The following is a 23,952-nucleotide window of genomic DNA, read 5'->3' as shown; positions in this document are numbered from 1 at the left end:
GTTTCTTTGCCCTCCAGGCAGGGCAGTCTAGCCGACTCCCTGGAGGTTGCACTTACCCCAAGAAGTGGAAATTTCACCCAGTACATAGTTTCCCTCTACAAACCAGGCTGGCTCAAGTGAGCCGGGCTCTGGGCTCCAGGCTGGAAAATCTGGTATTCCCAGGACCCTCTTGTCTTGCTCCCTTTCTGCCGCTGCCCTGGCTCTTGGGTGCTTATCTCTGCTGATACATCTTATTTGAAAACCCCACATTCGGCACCCTGTAGCTGAATACAACACAAAAACTGGAGAGATCAAAAGCATTTGTATGAGCAGTTGTGCAGGAGGTGAATATTTAACGCTTTTGTTCATCAATAACTCATTGGCTTTGACCTGTCTGAACAAGTGGAGCAATAAGGTGAAATGCAGGTCACAGCGTCTAACAAATATGAAAATGTGTACTCTTACTGTGTGGTGTCCCCACCTGGCCCAGCAGGCTCCCCCAATTTGTCTGGATAAAGCCTAGGTCCAGTGTCCCCAAGATGGCAAGTGTGTGGGCTCACTTGGCATTAAGGGAAGTTGGGGGGAGCCTCCCTGGGACAAGGGACGGGGTTTAGGGCAGCCTCAGAACTCTTGTTAAAATTGGCACCAGAAAATCCCTACGAAATTGCCAAAGCACTGGAACCAACGCATGGGGTGGGGTGAGTGTACAAAGTATATTGTAGAAGCAGGCAGCCCATTTGGCCAGGCTGGGGGGCAGAGGGGAGTCTCCCTGTTCCGCCCCACCAGGCCAAAACTAATTTTTGAATCATGAGGGGAAAATCAAAACAACCAAAAAACATTTTAATACCTCTGACCTATGGTCAGGGATCCCAGAGCCCGGGCATCCCTCTGCCCCTGAAATTCTTCCCTGCCTTGAGTGCGCTGTGCTTTTGGTGCCCTGAACGGAGGGGTGAGCCCCAGACAGTGCTGAAGCGCTGGGGCGGGCACGCAATTCGTGAACTTTTGTACTCCTGTGTGCTGCTGTCGGCAAAGCAAAAATAATGAAACTTTGTGATATGTTTGTAAATGATTTCAAATGACCCCTCGCCCTGCCCTGCCCCATTAGTGCACTGGCCCCAACCTAGGGCAGCTCGGTGCCTGCAAGCAGCGACTGCCTTGGGGGTCTGCAGCAGCAACAGCAGGATGGAGAGGCCAGCCGGGCTCAGGGCCCAGGAAGGTAAACGCGAGGCTTGCCCCGGCAGTGGGAAAAATAATGGATGGAGGATATTCCCCTCTTGCCTTTCTTCTGCCACCAAGGGCATTTGCTCCTTTCTGGAAAATACCACTTGATAAGGGTGGGGGGTGATATTTGGATTTGAAGAAGAGGGAATAATAAAGCCGCCATTTTTGGGATGAATTATTTTTTCTTCCCTAAGAAAACTGTCCTGGCCCCTTGGCTGCTTGGTAACCCGGGCCCTGGTACAAGGATGGGGAACTCGTTGCTGCAAATTGCTACCAAGCCCTTCCAGCTACCTGAACCATCTCTGAAAATGCCCGTGGCTATGTCGGGCTGGTGGTGGCTCCGAAGAAAAGGCCAAGGCTGGCAGCGGTCTGGGTACCCAATCTGGATGAAACTTGGAAGTAGTAACGTTGTCTATATATACCCTGTAGAACCGAATTTGTGTGGTATCCACATAGTCACAGATTCGATTCTAGGGGAATATATGGTCGATGCAAAAACTTCACTTTTCTCCAAAATAGCCTGAGTCGGAAGGAGAGGCTGGAAGCAGCGGGGTAGGTCAGTCGCCTCTTTCTCTTGTATTCCATTGAATTCCAGGAGGATAGACTGAGCCTGATTACACAAAGCACCCTTTTCTTCAAGAAGCCCCTCACCTTTATACAGAGGCTCCTGTGTAAATCCCTAATTGGTTGCATGATTTCAGGGTCAAAGGGCTAGGTTTGGGGAACTGGGGAGTGAGGTGGGAGGCCAAGTATCCCCAGCTCTGCTGTCAAGGAGCACGAGGTTGGAAGGTGTCCAGTGAGGCTCATTGGCCTTTGACTGTCCTGTGAGAAGGAAGTGAACTGGAAAGGAGTGTAGAGTCCTTTGGAGTCCATTTGGGTGGGGTGGGGTGCCCTCACCATCTTCCTGGCACACCCCTCAGCTGCATGGGCTGAGGCAGTGGGGACCTCTTGTCATAACATGCAAGGCCCGGCTTTGGCTAGGAACACCCCAGCTTGGGCACTCACAGAAAGCTTGGCGGTTACTCATTGCCTAAATTGATTCAGGCCAGCCAGATTGTGATAACTTTTGGGTGACCCTGACGAAGACAAAGCCAGGCTCGGCCTTTGTATGGTAGAGTCCCCGTTCCCGCGGCTGGGCTGGCGGGAGCTCTGCCTGCTGGGGTACTCTGCCCAAGCCAGAAACTGCCTCACCCACCTGCCGTTTGGTGCCTACACCCCAACAAAAACAGCGATTCATTCCCCCTTGAGCTGTGCCCACTTTGGGGGGCTGTTTTCAGGCCGGTAGATGAGTGGAGAGGGCACTCAAGGTTAGCAAAGTCAGTGTCAGACAAAAGCTGGAATTATCTGCAGGGAAATGAGGAAGCTGGGGGTTAGAAATGCATTAACATCTCGTGGGGACCCTCGAATGTGCCACTTGATCACACGTATGTTATTTAGTTAAATTTGTGAAAATTATGTGATGCTCACCAACCCGGTGATAAACTCGCTCCCTTGCTATTGGCTGGCCTGGTCACATGGCCGCCAACTTTATTCAGTTGACAGCAAGTAGGAGGGCCCAATGGAAGGAGAAAAAAAGACAACACGAGAAAAATTAGTATTTTCTACCTTCTGAAATTAATGGCCATGAGTTCGTATATGGTGAACTCCAAGTATGTGGACCCCAAGTTCCCTCCGTGTGAGGAATATTTACAGGGCGGCTACCTAGGCGAGCAGGGAGCCGACTACTACAGCAGCGGAGCACAGGGTGCTGACTTCCAGCCCCCGGGGCTCTACCCTCGGCCTGACTTCGGTGAGCAGACCTTCGGAGGCGGCGGCCCTGGTCCGGGCTCGGTGCTGCCCACGCGGGGTCACGCGCAGGAACCTGGAGGCCACTACGGCGCCCCGGGAGAGCCCTGCCCAGCGCCCCCTGCGCCCCCACCCGCGCCCCTGCCAGGCACCCGGGCCTGCAGCCAGCCGGGTGGCCCCAAGCAGCCGCCACCGGGAACGGCACTCAAGCAGCCGGCTGTGGTCTACCCATGGATGAAGAAGGTGCACGTGAATTCTGGTAAGGCGCGGGCCCAGCGACCTTAGCCCTCACTCTAGCCCAGTGGCCTGGGCCCCGGGAGGGGTTGTGAGTGCTTGGGGGGCGTGTGGGGCTTTAGTGGTCACTCAGTTACTCTCTCCATAAATTTTTATACCTGAGGGAGCAGGCTGGGACCACGCGGCTGGCTGCTTGTCTGTGGGCAAAAAAAGGGGTGGAGATGGGGGTGGGGTGGGGGAGGACTCCATTTTCAGAACTGAGGGTACAAGGTGGAGGAAAGGGGCTTTCCAAAATGCTTGGAAATTCCGGAGCTTTCGGTGGGCCGGGGGAGGTGGGGGGCTGAGAGCACAGTTGGGGATCCCTGCCTGCCAGCGTTGGGGAGTGAGTTGGTGTGAGGATGTGGGTAGGAGTGAATGTGTGCTCCGGGAGAGGGCGGGAGGGGAGGGAGAGCCGGCGTGGAGCGCTGGGAGGGCCGAGGGCCGAGGGCCTCCGGCGCGCCAGGAAGTGAGAGCGCTGGCCAGGGGCCTGACTAGTGGCCAGGCGGTGACCTGACGGTGATGTCTGTTTTATCTCTCAGTGAACCCCAACTACACCGGCGGGGAGCCCAAGCGGTCCCGGACGGCCTACACCCGGCAGCAAGTCCTAGAACTGGAAAAGGAATTTCATTTTAACAGGTATCTGACGCGGCGCCGTCGGATTGAAATCGCTCACACCCTGTGTCTGTCCGAGCGCCAGATCAAGATCTGGTTCCAGAACCGGAGGATGAAGTGGAAAAAAGACCACAAGCTGCCCAACACCAAAGGCAGGTCCTCGTCGTCCTCTTCCTCTTCCTCCTCCTGCTCGTCCTCAGCTGCCCCCGGCCAACATTTGCAGCCATTGGCCAAGGACCACCATACGGACCTGACGACCTTATAGAAGTGGGGACCCTGGGCCCATCCCTCCCTGCGCTCCCGGCTGAGCCGAAGTTGCGAGGGCAGGCCGGGCCTGCTGTCACCTCGCTGGGCTCTAAGGTACTGTAGGGTGGACCTGGAACAGCAGGCCGCCCTCGGACTAGGTTAGCATCCTGCCCGAGGGCAGCCCCCTACCTGGAGCGGGTATGGGGGTGGGAGGGGGGCGGGATTCTCTCTCTAAGTATATTATCATATGGCAGGAGCTACTGAGAACATAAAACCTTGGTGAGTCATTAAACTCATGAAAATCTCTGCTGTTGGATTTTGAATTTGCAAAATGAAGGTTGTATGCATAATTTATCCCAGTGTGAATTTGAACATCCTCCCCCACCCCACCCCTCCAGGGATCCTTGTGGTTTAATAATGTGGGGGAGTTAAGGCAGCAGGTTAGCCACCCCTATGGTAGGTGCTTTCAGTGGAAGCAGGAGAGCTGGGCCAGGATTTGTGAACTTTCTGGGTTGTCTATATAATTAACAGTATGAAGAAACACACACACACACACACACACACACACACACGTGTGTGTGTGTGTGTGTGTGTGTGTGTAGTTCCCACTGGCTCCATGCCCAAAGAAATGAGTCTAAGAAGGAAGTGGAAACGGGTTATTTTATGTTTAGATTATATTTGCTTAAATATTTATTTGCTGGGGAATGGGGTACAGAAATAACTGACATCTTAATGCCAAAAACCTTAGGATGGTGAAAGGGGCCAAGTTTCAGGGAGCAGAATCAGAGATGTGTGGACTTACTTCTGGGTGTAACCAGCATTTTGAATCTTACCTCCTCCCCATTCCCTGGAAATGTGTGAAAGAGCCCTTAACCCTTCTAGAGGGAAGCAAAGGGTCTACTCTGAGTTGTGTTCTTGAAAATATATTTTCACATGTGCTTTTTTCAGCACTGTGCTACAACCAGTATTAAAGGTTGTTAAAGGAAAGAAACAAATGGTCCAACATTTTCCTTCTGAGGAAAGAAAACAAAACCTCTATGTTCTGGGTCATTTGATAATAACCAAAATTTCTGTTCCAACTGGATTCCAAATACCCAAATAGCCCATATAGCAATATTTTATAGGAAATGGTGTATGGCCTATATGGGAGAGGTGGTGTTCAGTGGGGAGAAAGTTGGAAGTATAGAAAGTCTTACTCTAAAAAGGAAAGAAAAAACTAATTGAATCTAGAAATCCACAAAAGTTGGTCTTAGGGGTTTTTCCCTGAAGTTTTTATTTTTAAAACAAATCTTAAGGAAGTTTTTCTCAACCCATTAGTTAGAAGAAGAAATTGAAAAAGTACAAAAGTTTTCAGGCCCTCTTTCTTGCCTTGAGAATAGTGGTTTAAAAGAGTCACTCTCAAACAACAGGAGAGATGTTCATTAGTCATTTTTCTTATGCCTTTGCCTGGGAGGGGTTCAAAGCTCATTTTTCTAAAATGCTGACCCTTAGGGATAAGGGGGAAAGAGTCAAAGGTAATGACCAGAGTTCATAAACTCAAATGAAACAAGGCTTAAACCCCAAAGCCTCAGGCTCCAAAAAGAAACCCCAGGTTGTAGCTATGGAAAAGTGACAAAAGGAGGGAGGGAGAAAGGGTAAGTTTGAAAGAGAGACTCAGAATTGGGGTTATTTTTTCAGTGTTTCAGAACACTTTAGAAGGTTTCAGTGGTAATTAAAAATACATTTAATGATAGGGGAAAGAAAGGATTTTCTCTGCAGCCGTGTTCTTTGGTTCAGTGTTTCTCAGAGCTGAGGGCAGGTATTCACTGGAGTTCCTAGACTGAAATTCCACTTCTCTAAAGTATCTTCGAAGCCTTGGTCTTTTGTATTAGACCCTGGGGACAGCTCTTTGTTCTTCCTTGGGGTGAGCCTGGCTCTCAGACTTGCACATGGTAATACTTGAATATCGGCACGTCGGGATATTAAAGATGGATATTCCTGCATTATTCACATCATTGTTTCTATGACAAAAAGCACAGAGTTCATACATAGTCAAGATGTCTTTTTTCTGATGCCCTCACGTTGAGAAGCTGAAAAGGTATTTTACTGAAGTTCGGGGCTAAATTGCAGAATCAGGTTCATCCAGAGGACAAATTTTCTATTCGATTAGCTGTATTTCAGCCGGGAGGACTGACCTCTAAACCCTTAACCTTTTGGACTCTAACTACCCTTCTCTTCTTTTTTTTCCCCTCTAACATGGAGAGCAGTCTTTGGATGTAGCATTTGAAAAGAGCAGTTATCCTTAGGCAAGTTGGAAAGTTGTTAAGGTTCTTTCTTAAAACACAAATCTGTGAATACATTTAACTTCTCCTTGGCTGTGGGGAAGTATATATTTTCACAACATCCAACTACTATACAGGAGTGGGCAAAAGTAGGTTTACAGGTAATATAAATAAATAATACAATAATTAATAATACAAGGATAAATTCTGCTTTGCATGCTCACAACTGTAAACCTACTTTTGCCCAATTCTGAATGTTATAGAGATTATTATATAGATTTCCCCCCTTCCCAGAAATTCGGGTTACTTACCCCAGCTTTAGACCAAATGCCAAAAGTACTTAACCGCCGTCACCCCTGCCCCAGTAGAAACCCAAGAGGTGTGTTTTCATGAAGAAAATCAAAGCTCATTCTCAAACATAGACCCATTACTTAGGAAAGTAACTTAATCAGAGAAACAGCTTCTTTGTTTATAAGTCTTCAGCTCTCCTCAGCTTCCAGGGATTGTCTTTTGAAATGTTAATGGAGCCTGGATGGCTCAGAGGGCAGCCCACTACCCTGAGGTCCCAACTAGACCCCAGCGTCCTTTTGGGCCCACAGGAGTGGGGCAGGGAAGAAGCAGAGCCTCCCAACCACCTCTGGCAGGGAAGGAGATGAGTTTCCATTTGGGAACGTGCTCTGGAGAAAGCTAGATGTGGAAAGGCTCAGTGCCCATTTGCTTTATTTGTTTCCAATTTGTTCACCCAAATATGAGCCAGAAGTGTTTGTTTTGGTGTTTTGTTTTGTTTTGTTTTTTAAGCTGTGTTGGGGTTGTGACTAGGGGGAATGAAGTGTTTGCTGAGGATATTGCTCCTCAGTCACCCAACTCACTTTATCCATTGCAGCCTTTTGTTGAGAGACTACATTGTCAGTCAGCCCATGGTGTTTGTTCACAGAAGATGCTTTTTAAATAGAATTGACCAATGTTCTGCTGCCACTGATTAAAGTATTATTTATACTAATTGTTGCCTGTAGTTTGGATGTAATTCATTGATCTATATTTGAAATAAAAAGTATAGTGAAATCTCCCTCCTTTTTGGTGCCTCCACAGAAGCATTCTTCATTGAGTCTTCTGAAAGTTAACATGCAATATAAACTATTTTTTATTTTCTTCAATGTGCCTGCATATGAAGGTTAAACTGTGTAAAGCTTAGTGATTCTATCATTACACCCTCCCCTTACATACATACTGCCAATTTGAACACCATATTTTGTGAGCATTGGGAAGCCTGGGGTTGAATTCAGGCTGCTGGGTGGTGGGTATTATTTTTGAAAGGAAAACAAGTTGCTGGTCTAAAAGGAAGCTCCAGGTTGGCTTTCTCCATGGCCCCAGTCAGCCCCAGACCCCTTCAGCTTCTGTGACATACGTGGGTGAGAGATCTCTCCCCAACTCCAACTCTAAGAGAGGTTGTATGGTGCTGAATTTTGGGCCAAGCTGGGGCTGCACAGGCCTGACCCCTCTGGCCTCCAATCTTGGGTTCCTTCTACTTTTCCCATGCAGCTCAGCCCCAGGGAACCTCCAGCACTTGCCTCTCCTTGCCCCCCCCCCCCCGCGCCCCCTCGCTCTCCAATAACCATTCCCCACTATAAAAAGTGTCCTGTGCTATTTTTATCATGAGGGCGGTTTCAGGTTTTGGCCTCGCCTAGAAAGGGGCCAAAACAGCAGTTCCGAAGTAGATGGGGGTGGGGGCACTTGCTCAGGAAATTAGCAGAATTCATAAAATCAGACATGTGTCCTTAATATATGGAAGCGCTCGCCTCAGACGCGTGGACATGTGTATTTATAAGTGCGCAGACAGACGTTTAAATATTCAGACACATTTTATGATTGTTCTTTGCCTGTCTTCTGGCTAATGGCTCCTCCTGTGCCCACCAATACATCAATACGGCTGTATGTATTGAATCACGGGCTGGGATGAAGAGGAAGCGAGTCCATAGCCCAGCAGCTTGAGTACAGTACAGTAAATCGGGCCCTTCGGCAGGCAGACCGAGCTTCTCGCCCGCCATGTTGGGGAGCCCTCCCTGCCCCCCATGCTGGGCTGGCAGCCCGGGCTCGCAGGCTGCTGGGGGAGGGCCTTTCATAACCCGGAGAATTTTCAAAGTGCGAGGAAGATGATAAGAATAGATTTCTACAAGTCCCGACCACGTGATTGGTGAAATAATTAATTCAGCACGTCCCTTAAGAAACACGGAGTCGTCATTAATCTGCCACGCAAAGGGCTCTCTTCGACTTGGAAAGTGCAGGGATCCCAAGAATATCACCCGCCCAAGGGGGCCCTGCTCGGTGCCCCCGGCCTCCACCCACAGCCCTTGGAGGGCACCGGAGCGGAGCGCAGCAGGCAGGTAAATATTTTGGCGACTTTTATTTCTTCAGATTTAAATCCTTAATGAATTTAGCTGTCAGGGCCGCTGACAAATAGTTCCCTTTGCTTCCTGATTTGGAACTGCACTGGCGAGAAGTTGTTAGTGGCTTGGATGGTGACCTTTGGTTCAGCAAAGGTTTGCACTTATGAAAAATTACTCAGTGCGGCAGAGAGAGAGAGAGAGAGAGAGAGAGAGAGAGAGAGAGAGAGAGAAAAACCGCGCAGAGAGGGTGGGCGAGGGGACAAGGGGGCGAGGGTGCGCACGGGCTGCTCTGAGACAACAGGAGTTGTAAAAACCCGCCAGGCTGGGGGACCCGCCTGGCGCACGCGGGGCCGAGGTTGCCCGGTCGCCTGTGTCTACCGGGAACAATGGTCGCTGTCACGGCATCTGCTGCCTATTCTTAAACCGGTGAGAAAAGGCCCAAGCCCTCTTTTCAAGCGAGGGTCGTAAATTTTTCTTTTCGTCATAATAGGAGGCTATAAAATCGAGTTGCAATTTTACCCCAGGCAGTTTTTAACCAACAGATAATGATTTCCGAGTTGCTTCTCCCACTGCCCTTCTTCCCCACCCAGGCTCCGCTGCTTCTGTCATTTCAGCAATGAGTTTTCCCTTGTTCCCCTTTATTTTTGTATTTATAATTTGCAGGGAAGATCTAAAATAAAGGCATGGGGGAGAAGTCTTTGCCTCCGGAGTGGGAGACCCTGGGGCGAGCAGAAACGTGGGGGAAGGGATATGCAAAAGAGGCCCGGGCAGACGCAAAGGCTGTATCTCTTGCTCCCATTTCAGCCTTCTTCCTTCTGCACTTTGAGGAGATTGGTGGTCCCAGACCAACTCCGCTCCCATCCCACTCCAGCCCATTCCTAGCTTGCAGGAGATCTGGGTTGGGGGCATCAGGCACTCTTCTTTAGTTTGAAATTCCCACCAGGATGCTGGGAGGACAGGCTCTTTATTTACCTCCTTCACTCTCGGTGGCTTTGAGGATGATTTCCGTGAGTGGAGGGAGGCTGGCTGCTTTCCGCGGTTGTTTGGGGATTGTGTGTGTTTTGATTTCTTTTTTGGTGTGTGTATATTTCCCCGTCAGACAGAGACAAAGTTTCCTCCGTTATGAATTATACATTCAAACAATAACACATTAATTCAATTATTCAAAGATGACAAATGTTTATGTGCTTTGCAAGTGACTCCGTCGCAGATTCTGGGGGCTTTCTCTGAGTTGTTCGCTTTTTTCTCAATGAGAGTTGGCTCCCCTCCACCCCCAACCCCACCCACTCTAACCCACCTCCACATCTCTTGGTAGGCCCAGAGAGGAACCCACAAAAAAAAAAAAAAAAAAAAAAAAGCCTCTCTAGCCCCGCTGGCAGCCTGGCAGCCAACAGCCTCCCAAGGCCCAGGCTTGGCGGGCACCGGCCTGGGCTATTTTATCAGTGTGACAATTGCCCGGGTTGGTGTGATAAATCATCGTAAGTAATTCCTGAAAGGGTGCGAGGCTGTTGGGGGCCGGCGAGGACTGTAAATCTTTCCGGTTTATTGCTCTATGAACATATGCTCCGATTGAAGAAGGCTTAGATCCTTTCCTGAAGACAAATTCCCGAAAAGGGGCCCCCCTCTTTGGCTGGAGATTAACACTTGCTGCAGGCCCGCTGCCGCCCCTGGTGGGAGGCTAGGGGGCGGGGTTCTCCGGGTGGGGGGTGGGTGGAAAGGGGCACCCGATGGTCTGGCTCCAAGAGGCATCCTGAGTGGGCCTCCAGCCAGGCCTGGCCAGGTGAACAAAAGGAGGGGTCCACTGATAAGTATGGGGGCTTGAGCCTCCTCTGGCTCTCTGGGACTTTCCCAGGCCTCTGGGATGGGGATGTGAAGGACCTTACCCCCTTATTCCCGGCTCTTCTTCGGCTGCCGGCTGCCGAGAGCACATTCGCCTTCGCCGCCGGTTGGAGAGACCTTGCACGGGGCGACGGGGCATCTGCACTGTGCCTATTGCTTCAGAGAAGCAGAAATTTCAAGAAAGGGGTGGAGAACTCCGTATGGGATGGGATTCTGTGGTGCAGGTTGGGCTGGGGGAGGATGGGGGGAAGGGGGGGTTGCCTGAGGCCAGGAGCTGGAGGCCAGCGGTGGGCTCCAGGTCGCCTGGGAGCTTAACTCTCCTGACCACATGCAGAATTGATTGTTACCATAGATTTCACCTGACCACTGGCAGAGTGTTGGGAACCTGTCCTGATTTAATGTTTCTGAACTATAGTGGCCTCCTCTCCCAGATAAACCCGGCCTGTGCCTTCTTGGAGGCACCGCAGGAAGCGGGAAGGCATAGCCTGGCAGTCGCTGGGCCTGTGGGATCTGTGGGCCCTGCCCAAATCTGGAGGCGCACAGGTCACCGTAAATGGCAGCTCAGCACCTCGGCCTGCTTTGGCCGGCAGAGGACCCGGGTGGAGTGAGCAAGGTGCAGAGCGGAGATGGCTCCAGATCCTGGTCGGCTGCGTATGACTGTTCTGGCTCTCAGAAGCGGCAGCGCATCTGCTGCGTCCAGGGGCTGAGCCAAGGCCGCAAGCAGTGGTGATGAGGTGGTTGTGGTGAGGTGACCAGCCTGGTCTGTGAGCTGTAGGCTCCTACCTTAGGACCAGAGCCTGCGCTGTGCCACAACATAATCATCTCACCAGGGAAAGGGGAGAATGGTGGGTCGGCTTAGGAGGGCGCCTTGACTGGGTGAGTGAGGATGTGGGAATTGGGCGCAGACCCGGAGGGGAGCCAAGGGAACCCGGAGCAGCTAATGCTCCGCAGCTGCCTACAGAGAAGTCTCTAAGACAGGCCTCTAAAATTTCCACGCTAAGACCATCCTGATAGAAGGCCAGGCCAGGGTCAGAGATCATAGGAGAGACTCCCAGTGCCCCCAATCCACTGCTGGCGTCCAGGCTGGGACTAGGTCCCGAGCAGGGAGATGAGAGCTTTCCTTCATCCTCATACCCACCCATGTCAGCCCCAGGGAAGGGGGCCAGATCCCACGCCTCCTGCCCCTCCTCCCCAGGCCTGGCTGCGCTCCGGAGCTGGATGGTGTGAAAGTTTCAGCCTCAATCAGTACAATCTTCTCTCGGGGTCACGTGAACAAATATGCTCGCATTTGAAGGCAGCGTCTGTATTTGCGGACTATGAGGGGATTTCCGGGGCTCTCTCCAAATACAGAAAGGACCATATTCCGAAAGCAAAACAAACCCCGAGCTCTGGGGGGCCTGGGAGGGCTGGGCAGGAACCCAGAAGTGGGTGGGGGCACCGGTGGCCACTGCTCTGGGCCTGGGAACGGACAGGCGGGCGGGTGGATGGAAGGGCGCGCAGAGCCAGCAAAGCCAGCTCGGGGACTAAGAACTCGTTCCTCCTGCGTTTATTGGTAGTTGAACCTCAGCCTGGTTCCGTTCTACCGGGAATTCCGTGTGCTTGGGTATATGGCCGCGTCAGCGAGCACGCAAGACCAGGGTTGGGACAGTGTTGTCTGCAGACAAAGGGGGAAGGCTAGCTCTGCCCCCCACTGGCGCCCATTCTGAGGCCGAGGACACCGGGTTTATGATAAATTGGGATCCAGGTAAGCACTTGCATGACAAAATGAAAATCTTTGGGTACAGGGCTGCTTGCTGCCCAGAGCGGGATACTAAATATGATTTATTTTGCGTAATCTGTGATCTTGATTATTGCCAATTGGTGAGGCAGCCCGCGTAGACCTAGATACACTTCCACATATACATCGAGGACGGTGATTAATCGTAACAAGACGCGCTTTCTGGGAATGCTCCCTGCCTACCCAAAGGTTAGGAGGACACACTACCTTGCCAGACTTGGAGGGTGGCTGGTGGGGGAGAGGAACGTGGCAATTTGACGAGAAGGTCAGTGAGGGGGCTGGGGGTTGAAGGAAGTATTTCGGGGATAAATGTGCAGTTATGAGAATGGGCTGAAAATGAATAAAAACAAACTTTTTTTTACACTGTCACTGCCAAAGTAAGATGGAGCATCGTATTAATTCTGTGTCTTGGGCTGCCCGGGCCAGGCACAGGCAGGTTTGATTTATATGTATTTAAAATAAACTCTGGCCAGCCAGCTCCCTGCATTGTTCTGGGAGCTAGTTCCATATACCTATGCCTTTATCTCTTGCTCTTGTCTTAGTTTTTTGTGTTTTTTTTTTTTTCCTTTTTCTTGGAATGTTGAAGTGCCACTCAAGGTTCTCTCCCCAAATTCAGGAGAACCCCCAAACTACCCAGAAGAGTTTGGGTATCTCCTGCACATGCCACCCTCACTAATCCGAGGTTTTGACTGCAAGAGCGGCTGAGAAAAGGTTTAGAGCTTCTGCGTCCTTTTCCCCAAAGAACCAGGAATAAAAGCTAAATTGTATTTTGACTCTAGCATCCCATTTATCCTTTTGTTTACTATGTCCGGTGGCTGTTTGCTGGGGGAGGACAGGACAATCCAACCTACTGGGGCCAAAGCCTGAGGAAGCAGCAACCTGAATCCCAGTGAAGGGCTCCATGCTCCTGGGAAACCAAGGGGCTAAATCAGACTGGGCTTCTGTAGGGAAGGTACCTAGAAAGCAAGGAGCACTCCCTTCCTCTAGGTTGTGACTGGCACCAGCAGGAGAGGGACTGACTTCCAGGGGCATCACCATCAAAGGAGAGTAGTAAAGTTGTTTTGTCATTCGCCTGTGGTGGGCTCCATCAGAACTTAAAGTCACTGGACATTTTTCTTCGCTTGCTGCCTTGGAGCTGCGTGCCTGCCAACTTAGTCAGCTGAATCCAATTACTACGAGCAGCATTTCATTTGGCCCCACGGAACACTCACTTATAACTTCCCGAAATTTTCAATAATCCGCATCCTATCCTAAAGACTTTTCCGAAGTACTAGTAAGGGATAGGGTATAGGACCGGGCCTATCTGGGACTAACTCCTCCTTGACAGCTCTCAGACGGAGTTTCCTCTGGCTCCCCCAGTTTCTGGCTGTGGAAAAGGGTACTTGAGCTGGTGGCCCAGAGCCAGCCGTTTTAAGCCTTCGATTCTGGACAAGCAGGAGGTTGAAGTCCGTCAGTGCTGAAAGGTGGGTGGTTTGGGGAGGGAGCGCAGGAGAAGGTGGTGGGGACTCTGAGAGGCCACCTTTGGTCACCTTTGGGACTTCTTTACTTTCCCCAAGGCACTTGTGCCCAGAGCGCAAAGCGAACCCGAGAAGCCTAGGCGCAAACTTACCCTGTTTCTCCGCTGCTGAGAAAACAAAATCTAGCTACCTGGGTCCGGGGATCATGGCCCTGGTAGGTCTCCCAAATTTAGCTCTTCTTCGGAGGGGAAGCTCCTGCTTTTAAAGAACCATATTTTCAAAAACAAAAACAAAAACAAAAAACAATCAAGCGGCGAAAGTGGACGTCCGCCCACGTGAATGTATCATATAAAGAGACTTGGGGATTCTCTGGCCCAGTCAGTGGGCCAGGGTACATCGCGCCTCCATCGCTAAACCCTCGGGGCTGGCCCAGCGTGTGGAACCCCTGGATCCCGGCTGGCTGTGGAGCTGAAGTCGAGGCTTGATGTTAGGATCTGTACAGGGCCGGGATCTCTCCGAGGCGCTTCCGTTGGGTGTTCATTAAGGGTGAGTTATTGCCGCGTGAGCCAAAGGTCACTTCAAAGGCTTATGGCTTCGCGCTCTGGTCTTTAGAAGGGCCCAAAACGCTTTGTGTGGGGCTTTCCCAGCGCGGTTTAGTGTTTTCAAACTACTGAGTACGACAAATTGCACAGGGCAGATGCAAGAGGGGGGATTGTGTCTTTACTTTCACCTGACCACACCGAGTACCCGCTGAACGCGGCAGTGGTGGGCAGCTCGGTCTGTTTTGGGCTAAAGGTGGAAGGGATGTTTGTTTCTTAGGCGATTTGCTGCCTGATCCCTAACCAGGTGTATGGGCAACCCAGGCCAGGAGTGGGGTGGGTACTTACTGAAATAAAATAAATTCAGGGAAACCACCCAATTCCCTCTTCACTGGGGTTGCTTTGGCAGCTGTTAACTGGGACTCACCCAGGTCCATTTACATATTTACTGTCCTTTTCTGGTACTATGCCATAGCCTCCCTTCCACTCCAACTCTGTCAGACACCCCCCCCCCCCCCCCCCCGCTTCTGCTTTTAGAAGGGTGGACTTGGCCTGGGGGATTGGGAAACCTGGAGCATTTAGAGCTTGGTTGGAGCAGGAAAAGAGGAACTGGTTTCCCTGCACCTCTGACCCACTTGGCCAACTCCCTGCCCAAGGGTGTGGTCCTTTTCTAAGGTCCAAATCCCCCTTCTGCCATTCAGCCAAGGATTTTAGTGTTAAAGGCTACTTACTCCCCAGGGGCCAACCGAGTCTCTTTTCTACCTGAGAGAAGGCGCCCAGAATGGCTGCAGGCACAATAGTCACACTGATTATGACACCCTTAAGGGGGGGGGGGGATGATAAAGCCTCTCAACATGTAAGTGTTTGTAAGAACCGGCTGCCACTGAGAGTTTTCCATTTTGTTCCAGATCCACCTGAACAGAATATCAAAAGGAACCTGAAGAGCCTACAAAAAGAGTTAGAGACAAAATTTGAGAAAACAAACAAACAAACACATAAACACACTCATACACACAATTGTGGTGAGTGGCATGATTTAAAAAAATAATTTCCACTACATTTCCATCTGTCCGGCAACTCAAGGTAGCCATCTCAGGATCCATACATCAAGACAAAACAAAAGGGCCGCTTTGGTAACTGATCATCCGCCTTCAAATTTATGGCGCTTTAATGGGGTGAGCCCAGTGCCTTAAATGCAGGGTGTATTACATACCGAGTTAGCTGGGCTAAATAAGGGTGATTTAGAAGGCCCATCCAGAGCTCCCCATAGGGTAGAAGAGGCTCAGGCTGAGAGATCAGGAGAACTTGAGCAGAAAGCTGTATGGTAAATATATCCCCACCTGGGCAAACCTGAAAAGGAGTAGTTGCAAAATCCCGAAGTAGCAAAGCCAACAGGAGGGGTGAATCATTGCTCGGTTCCAGTGAATTAATAGGGATACCCAGCAAGAGTCGGGTCTGCCAGAAAGATCTGCGGGCTTCCGAGGCCCTGGTTTAGGCAAAACAGGGAGAGAGGCGAGGGCAACTCGAACCTTAGAAAAATCTGAGACTAACTGAAGCAAGCAGCACACCATCGTCTCCCCCTTTTCCTTCAATTTGCTCAGACCGACTCTACTCATCCTGATTTACGACCGCAGAGCGCTAGTCACACCCGGAGACAGCGGCTCCCTCCCTCCCCAAGCTCCTTGGCCTTTCCCCGGCCCACAGCAGCCCACAAGCGCTGGGCCGATCTCCGCTCGTCCGGCTCGCCTCCTGGCGTCCCCACGCCGTGGCGGGCAGCAAGTCTTCGGCCCCGGAGAGGCTGCGCGCGTCCCTTCCGGCGTCCGGCCGCACAGCAGAGCTGCTCCAAGAGGTGGCTCCGGGCACTTTATATAATCACCCTGCTCCGGGGCTGGGGGCCCCGGGAAAAGTGCGGAGTAGGGCATTCTTTTGCTGCGCTTCCTCCTACGCTGAGACTGTTTTCCACTTCTGAAAAGTGCCGGGCCTGGGGAAGTGTTTTTCTTTTCATTCCTTACTGAAGCGTTTACTGCCGCGGTGCTCGCAGTCATAAATTTTGTTACAAACCACAATGACAGGTGCATTGATATGCACCGTGAGAGCTCCAGCTGCTTAATAACCCCGTCCCCTGGCCGCTGTGAGCGCCTTTTATTTATTCGGTATCATATTAGGTATTGATCCCGGGCAGAATTAAGTGCAGTGAACAAAGTATCTGGATTCAGCTGTTTTGGAGGCGCGGTGGATGCCCCCAGCCAACCGGCCTGGGGTGCTGGCCTGCGGTGGTCCCTCAGAGGCCGCTTTCCTTCCGGCTGGAGACCCATTGGCCCCGCCTGTGGTTGGGCCCCAGAGCTATGTTAGGCAACTTCCAGGGACCTGAAGAAAGGGCGAGATAGATCTTCGTTTGGCGCCCCTTCCCCAGGAGGGGCCGAGGATGGCGCCGGCAGGGTTCTGGGGAGGCTGCCCCGCTGGTTCTTTAGTCTGGGGGAAGAAGGGAGGAGGAGTGAGAGGAAAGGGCAGCTGAGTACTTGGAAGATGTCCCCTCCCCCTACAGGGCTTGTCTTCACCCCAAGGCATTTGGGTCCCAGAGCCCAAAGGAGCAGAGGTACCAAAGGGCGAGAAAAGAAAGCCCTAAAGAAAAGGGGGGGGGGGTGATCAAAAAGATGAGCCACTGAACAGTTGACCATTGTCCAAGTGATTTATGACCCATTCCTGCTTTTTAGGTTCAAGCAGAGTTCACAAGGAGTAGGGATTTCTGGAGAGAAATAAGCTTTAGGGAAAAAAAAAAAAAAAACAGTTTTGTAACAATATTCTCAGGTTCTGTTTAAGGAGAGGTATTTTCTTTAGAGCACTATATATTTTGGGGGGAGGGGGGAGGCTGCAAATCGTTCTCATTTTGGAGAAGTTTATTGCCCTGGCTTCTGGGGGAAATGGACATTGGGGTGGCAATCATCTTTGTGTGGGCCTTGAAATTTCTTAATACAATGAAAACAGAGAACAGACTCTGTGGTTATTCATGAAGCTTCCCAGTATTTGCACTTTTGACGTCTGTATACACAGTGTTTTCTAGGAATATGCCATAGGAACAAATACATATGTAAAACCATCTGTCTCAAAGACCGGGTCAGTTTCTAAAGAAGCTGTTTTAATGTGGCTGGTCCACCTATCAAGATAAACTTGGTCAACCTGGGAGGCAAGAGGGGGATGTTTTGCTTCCACAGTTGTGAATGGAATGACAGAAGCAGCAGGGAATTCTGGTGGTCTCAGTGTCAAATGTGACCATTTCGACATCCAGAGGGTGCAAACTTTAAGATTGGAAGCAGGGTCCCAGAAAAGTACCAAAACTTAAGGAAAACCCGGAGTACCTGGTGCTTTTGCCTGGAGACATACACATGTAAATACCAGTCATAGATGAGGAGGTAGCTGTCTATTTGATATTCAGTAACTTTGAGAGTCAGATGATGATATAGAAAATGAATTGAAAGAAAAATAAAGACCAGCTTTATTGGATATCCTAATTGCATACATTTAATAATAGTAGAAACAATTTCTAAAATATAACATCCTAGTATTCTATTATCCCTTTCAGAAGGGCCTCTTATCAAGATAAATGGCATATTCACTTATATTTTAAAACAAGAATAAGCAATAATACTACCAAATAAAGGGTAGTATGAATCATTTTTTAAAATTGGGTTAGGCTTTTTGGTGAAAGTAGAGGGGAAATGAGTGACTGGAGGAGTGATTTTGGTACCATTAGACTACCAGAAATTGTCTAGATAATGTGGTCCATCATGATGATCATGATGTAAGCCAGGGAGTTGTAGGAAAGAAAAGTTGCCTGAAAGAAGAGATCAAGAATTAGAAACCAGGGAGCTGACCTATGAGTTTTCTTTATCAAGCAGACAAACGTGGTTGAATGGTAGTAGTTATACTTTAACTCCTTAGGAGCCTTTCAGGAGAAGGGGTGGGTGGGTGAGAAGGGAACCCCCCATCACGAATCAGAGAACACAAAAGAATTTTTCTTAGTTTTTTTTTTTTTCTCTTCTAATTCATCATGCCAAAAGAGGCTCTCTCACTGGTTGTGAGTTGACTGGTGGTGGTAGAAGGGAGGATCAAGAGCAGAGGTCAATAATAATATCAATACAATAGATGCAGGATAAAAATGATAATTATAATGTAAACTGTCGGCCCTTCACCTGCACTCCATGCATTTTAAATTCTAAATCTCTTCACTCATTTTCAGTAGTGTCCATTTAAAAGTAGTGGAGAACAAAGCTAAGAGTCTAAAACTATGTAGATGAAAAAGAAGAAACATTTTCTAGCCTCAAAATAAGTATGGGAGTCTTTAAGCCTTCTTCTTGGTTTTTATCTCCTAGTGGATTACACTGTGCTGACCCACAGAGCTCACTGGGCTGATTCTCACCCTGTCACCGGGAAGTGGACTATCTGGGTCTTCATGAAGGATGCTGTGATTTTGAAACCAGGTGGGGGAGATACTTTTTTCCAGAGCTCTGGCTGTTCTGAGTGTGTTATATGGCTCTCTTTTGCCCATCAAAAAGATGGCCCCATAGTTGATTGATCCATTTATTCATTCACTCACTCATTCAACACTTACTACATGTGGGGCACTGGGCTAAATGTTAGGAATATATAAATGAGTAAGACACAGTCCCTGCCTGCAAGGAGCTCAAAGTCAAGTGGGAGAATCAGCCATTAAAATGTATGAGGCCATGTGTTTTTCTATGCAGTTTTAAATGCTATATTGACACTCTTGGAGAAAGAAATTGTATCTAATAAATAAATAAATAAATAAATAAATAAATAAAACCCTTCCCTTGGATGTAGCTAAAGAGAAAGAAAATTATATTCTTATGTTTATGAGGAATTCCTTTTTACTTTTCCAAGGGTTCATATAAGTTGAATTTCATAAAATTACAGATCCCCCACTATTAAGTGGGTGAGAGGCAGAGAGCCTAAGCTAGTTCCTCTATATTGATTGGTCTTGCCACTGACAGTGCTGCTGGGCCTCTCACTTTTCTTCTCTGCAGGTCACCTGGAGCCTGGGGCTGCCCCAGCTCTCTCAGGATTTGGCAGACACTGGAGGTGGCAGTGAAGGAGACATTGGTGGTCAATGTTATTTGAGCAGGGTCAGCAGGCCCTGGAGCTTCCTGAGTGCACGATGCAGAAGGCTGCTTACTATGAAAATCCAGGACTCTTTGGAGGCTATGGCTACAGCAAAGCCACTGACACATATGGCTACAGTGCCCCCCATCAGCCTTATCCACCCCCTGCTGCTGCCAACTCCATGGACACTGATTACCCAGGTTCTGCCTGCTCCATCCAGAGCTCTGCACCTCTGCGAGCACCAGCCCACAAGGGGGCTGAACTCAATGGCAGCTGTATGAGGCCTGGTACTGGGAACAGCCAGGGTGTGGGTAGTGGCAGCCAGCCTCCTGGTCTGAATTCAGAGCAGCAGCCACCACAGCCCCCTCCTCCACCACCGACCCTGCCCCCATCCTCGCCCACCAATCCTGGAGGTGGAGTGCCTGCCAAGAAGGCCAAGGGTGGGCCCAATGCTTCTGGCTCTTCAGCCACCATCAGCAAGCAGATCTTCCCCTGGATGAAAGAGTCCCGACAGAACTCCAAGCAGAAGAACAGCTGTGCCACTGCAGGTAGCCCTTTGAGGGAGCTTACCCCTGGGCTAAGTCCCCTCCACACTGACCCCAAGAAGCTAGCTCACCTAGGAACCAAGAGACTCTGGCTGGAAGTGCAACCTTGGAGGCCATATGTCTAAACTCCAACTGATACAGAAATGTCCCTTCTTTTTAGTATCCCTGATTGCGGGTTATACCCTTACAGTGACAGGGTCTCACTACCATTCCAGGCTGTTGGTGCCATTGCTGGGCAAGTCTCATAGTTATTAATAGACAGCTCTTCTTTATACTGACCTAATATCCGCTTTCCTGGGCTGCTGGTCATAACAGCTTCTTTTTTGCGTCCAACAGCTCTTCAAAACTTGAAGACAGGTATGGTCCCTAAGCCCAGGTGGTTTTATAGTCCCTATCACATGAATCCCTGTTTCTTGAGTTAATAAGAACTAAAGTCTATGGAGTGCTATATTAAGAACCATGCTAAGTGCTTTGCAAGTATTATTTAATTTGTCAAAGAACTCTTTGAGGTAGGTATATGATAATATCCCCATTTATAGATAAGAAAACTGTTAGAGATGATAAGTGACTTGCCCAAGACCATAACATAACAAAATGGTGCACTTGAATCTCACCAGAGCCTCCAAGGCATAACCATGAGACTCTGTTTGGCCCACCCCAGTCCAATTCTCCCCATCCCAGCAAATCCATAATATAGGGAGGAATATATTCTAGGGGAAGAGGATATGTTCTGAAACAGGAGCAGCCTTGTGTTCCTCTCGCTGGAAAGGGAGATCCTAGAGTTGAGATCTTCTGTAGGTCCATTCAGGGTGTGTGAAAGAAGAGCACAGGAGCTCTGAGGCCTGCTTCCTCTCTCTTCTCAGCCTGCTTGGTTCCTGAAATTTTTGGCTTTGTGTTCTCAGATGTGGTTTATCTTCAAGTAGATGAACCTGCTTGCAGGTTCAGGGCCAGTCTGAAGCCTGGGATGTAACTAGCTTGTTAGCAAACCAGGTCTCTGGTTTGCCTGCTGCTCTCTGGGACTGCTGCTCCTAGGAGGAAAGGATCTTCCAGCCTGTAAACTCCTTCTCCTGCCCCTCCTTCCCAGTTGCAGGCGCAGGCCCTCCCTCCCATGAGAAATCCATTTGTCTTCCCAGTGAGGGAGTGGACAAGCTGCTGAGAGGTGGCAGGGGTGGTGGAAACCAGTGTTGGGGCTGCTGGTCCTAGCACTGCAATACTAAAAATGCTCTCAGCCTGGCCTTGGGTTCCCCAAAACCCTGGGGCAGTATTTTTATGGTTTATCACTTTGCTGCATTTGGATGCAGAGCTCTTGGGTGCAGCTGGGCTGGAGTGAGTTGCTAAGATCTCCACCCTCAGTCCATGCTTCCTGGGTGCTTTGCCCAGAAGCCAGCCCCTGAGCAAGGCAGGCTGGGGCTGTTCCCTTCTCCCCTCCCCCAGCAGAGGCTAGGAGGAGTGTTCAAAGAAGACTGGTCCTTCTTTGAAAGAGGGGAGGCCTTACCAGCTGCTACTAGTTTCCCATTAAACTCCGGCCTTTGGGACGGGATGATGGACTAGGCTGGAGGGGAGGGGTTGGGCAGAAGGAATCAAACCTCTGACGGCAGATGGGGGTTTCAGGTGCGACTGATTGGTAGGCCTGGGGCCGGTGAGTTTCTCCATAGAATCTCACCTCTCTAACGGCCTCCCCTATTCCAGCCAGATTAAAGTGAGGGGGGTGGGGGGAAGAGGAGGGAAGCACCCCTTTCCAGCTCCGGATGTCCCACCTCTCCCTCTCAGCGTCCCCTCTCTTTCCTTCCCTGCCCAGGAGAGAGCTGCGAGGACAAGAGCCCGCCGGGCCCAGCGTCCAAGCGGGTGCGCACTGCGTACACGAGTGCACAGCTGGTGGAGCTGGAGAAGGAATTCCACTTCAACCGCTACTTGTGCCGGCCACGCCGCGTGGAGATGGCCAACCTGCTGAATCTCACCGAGCGCCAAATCAAGATCTGGTTCCAGAACCGACGCATGAAGTACAAGAAGGACCAGAAGGCCAAGGGCATCCTGCACTCGCCAGCGGGTCAGTCCCCGGAGCGCAGCCCGCCGCTTGGAGGCTCCGCGGGCCACGTGGCTTACTCAGGCCAGCTGCCACCCGTGCACGGCCTAGCCTACGACGCGCCGTCCCCTCCCGCCTTCGCTAAATCTCAGCCCAACATGTACGGCCTGGCCGCCTACACGGCGCCGCTCAGCAGCTGCCTGCCACAGCAGAAGCGTTACGCGGCGCCCGAGTTCGAGCCCCACCCCATGGCGAGCAACGGCGGTGGCTTCGCCAGCGCCAACCTGCAGGGCAGCCCGGTGTATGTGGGCGGTAACTTCGTCGACTCCATGGCACCCGCATCCGGGCCGGTCTTCAACCTGGGTCACCTCTCACATCCGTCTTCCGCTAGCGTGGACTACAGTTGCTCCGCGCAGATTCCTGGCAACCACCACCATGGACCGTGCGACCCTCATCCCACTTACACAGATCTCTCGGCCCACCACTCGTCTCAGGGACGCCTGCCTGAGGCCCCCAAACTGACGCATCTGTAGCGGCCGCCAATGCCCGAACTTGTGGCGCAATTACCTCGTTTGCTTTGGTGGCGGGGGTGGCGGGCGGGGCCCGCGGGGCAGCTGGTGACCTCTCCCTCGCCCTGTCCCGGTCGCTGCCTCCCAGGTTTCGGGCCAACAGCGGCCGAGGCTCAGGCGACTGGGCCTCGCCTCCAGGCGCGTCTTCCTTTGGGTGACTTGCCATAAATCAGCCGCGAGGATTCTCCTCTGTAAGCCTGACAGTGCCGTATACCGCGGACCGAAGGGCTCTAATCTGGTAATGGTGTCCCGAAGGTAAGTCTGAGATTCACCGGCAGAGCACTCTGCAGAGGGACCAGAGCCTGGAGAGCTCTGGGCCTGGCCCGTGTCTAGCCTAGTTGCGGAGACCTTAATTTATATGCTCCTTCTCGTCCTGTAAGGATTGAATCGGACTCAACAATCTGTATTTATTATTTGAAGCGAGTCATTTCGTTTCTCTGATTATTTATCCTCGTCTTAATGTATTTATGTGTGTATTTGTAGAATTCTCCAGCCAGCTTAGGAACATGCTCCCAGGCCTCAGGGTCCACATTTCACCTCTTTAGTCCCCTTGGTCTGAACTAGTTGAGAGAGTAGTTTTGAACAGTTGTAACCGTGGCTGGTGTTTGTAGTTGATGTAAAGGATTAAGACCGTAAATTGTCCTTCACGGGTAGAGTCAGACGACACCCCTTACTCATTTCTCAACAGCCGCAGCCCTCCAACTCGACACAGTTTATTGATTTCAAATCGCCTGGTACTATTTGAACAAACATTTAGAATAAAAAATTTCTCAGTCGGAAGAGTATCTGTGTTAATCACACACACTTGCAAGTAGATCACTGCCTTTATCTTTCCCATAATCTCGATGGAAGGCCCCAAATAAGCTGAAATATTTTTTCATGTGTTTGGAATCTAGTACACACGTTGGTTCTGGGACACTTTATTGCATCCCATCTATTGACATGGGGGGGGGGGAGAATCTGAGGATGCAAACCTAGAAATGTTCTGGGCAGGGTGATTTAGGTAGGGCTTTGGGCTGTGCCTGCTTTGCTGTTTCTACCCCAATCTTTCTAGACACAAATAGACTTTTTTAGATTGCATTTACATTGGGGAGGCCAGAGCTCACTTTTCTGTGTTAAGTAATAAAAAATAAATTTTTTAAGAAAACTGACAATCAAAGAAAAGACACAAGAGAAGTCGAAAGAAGAAATGAGCTACGAAAAAGCTAAGGTGCAGAAAAAGAAATGATCATTCAGAGACACGCACCTAAGCCTTTTCTCTAGGAAATGACTTTTTCCTTTATAGTGGTTGGTGGTTCATTTCTAAAGAAAACAAACATTCCCC

General features: G+C 50.3%; 2 protein-coding genes across 2 annotated transcripts; both read left to right on the top strand.

The window, feature by feature from the left end:
- The first annotated feature begins 2,579 nt into the window (after positions 1-2,579).
- Positions 2,580-4,418, top strand: HOXD4 (homeobox D4). The gene is made up of 2 exons (XM_036254706.1): positions 2,580-3,244; positions 3,798-4,418. Exons 1-2 carry the CDS (start codon positions 2,818-2,820, stop codon positions 4,133-4,135), a joined length of 765 nt encoding a protein of 254 aa, XP_036110599.1. The 5' UTR covers positions 2,580-2,817; the 3' UTR covers positions 4,136-4,418.
- Positions 4,419-19,415: 14,997 nt separating this feature from the next.
- On the top strand, positions 19,416-23,404 carry HOXD3 (homeobox D3). The gene is made up of 2 exons (XM_036254757.1): positions 19,416-20,039; positions 21,835-23,404. Exons 1-2 carry the CDS (start codon positions 19,499-19,501, stop codon positions 22,590-22,592), a joined length of 1,299 nt encoding a protein of 432 aa, XP_036110650.1. The 5' UTR covers positions 19,416-19,498; the 3' UTR covers positions 22,593-23,404.
- Positions 23,405-23,952: the final 548 nt, after the last annotated feature.

The sequence above is a fragment of the Molossus molossus genome, unplaced genomic scaffold, assembly GCF_014108415.1.
Source record: "Molossus molossus isolate mMolMol1 unplaced genomic scaffold, mMolMol1.p scaffold_m16_p_11, whole genome shotgun sequence".
Lineage (NCBI taxonomy): Eukaryota > Metazoa > Chordata > Mammalia > Chiroptera > Molossidae > Molossus > Molossus molossus.
Note: the sequence above shows the minus strand (reverse complement) of the source record. Positions and strands in the feature narration are given on the sequence as shown.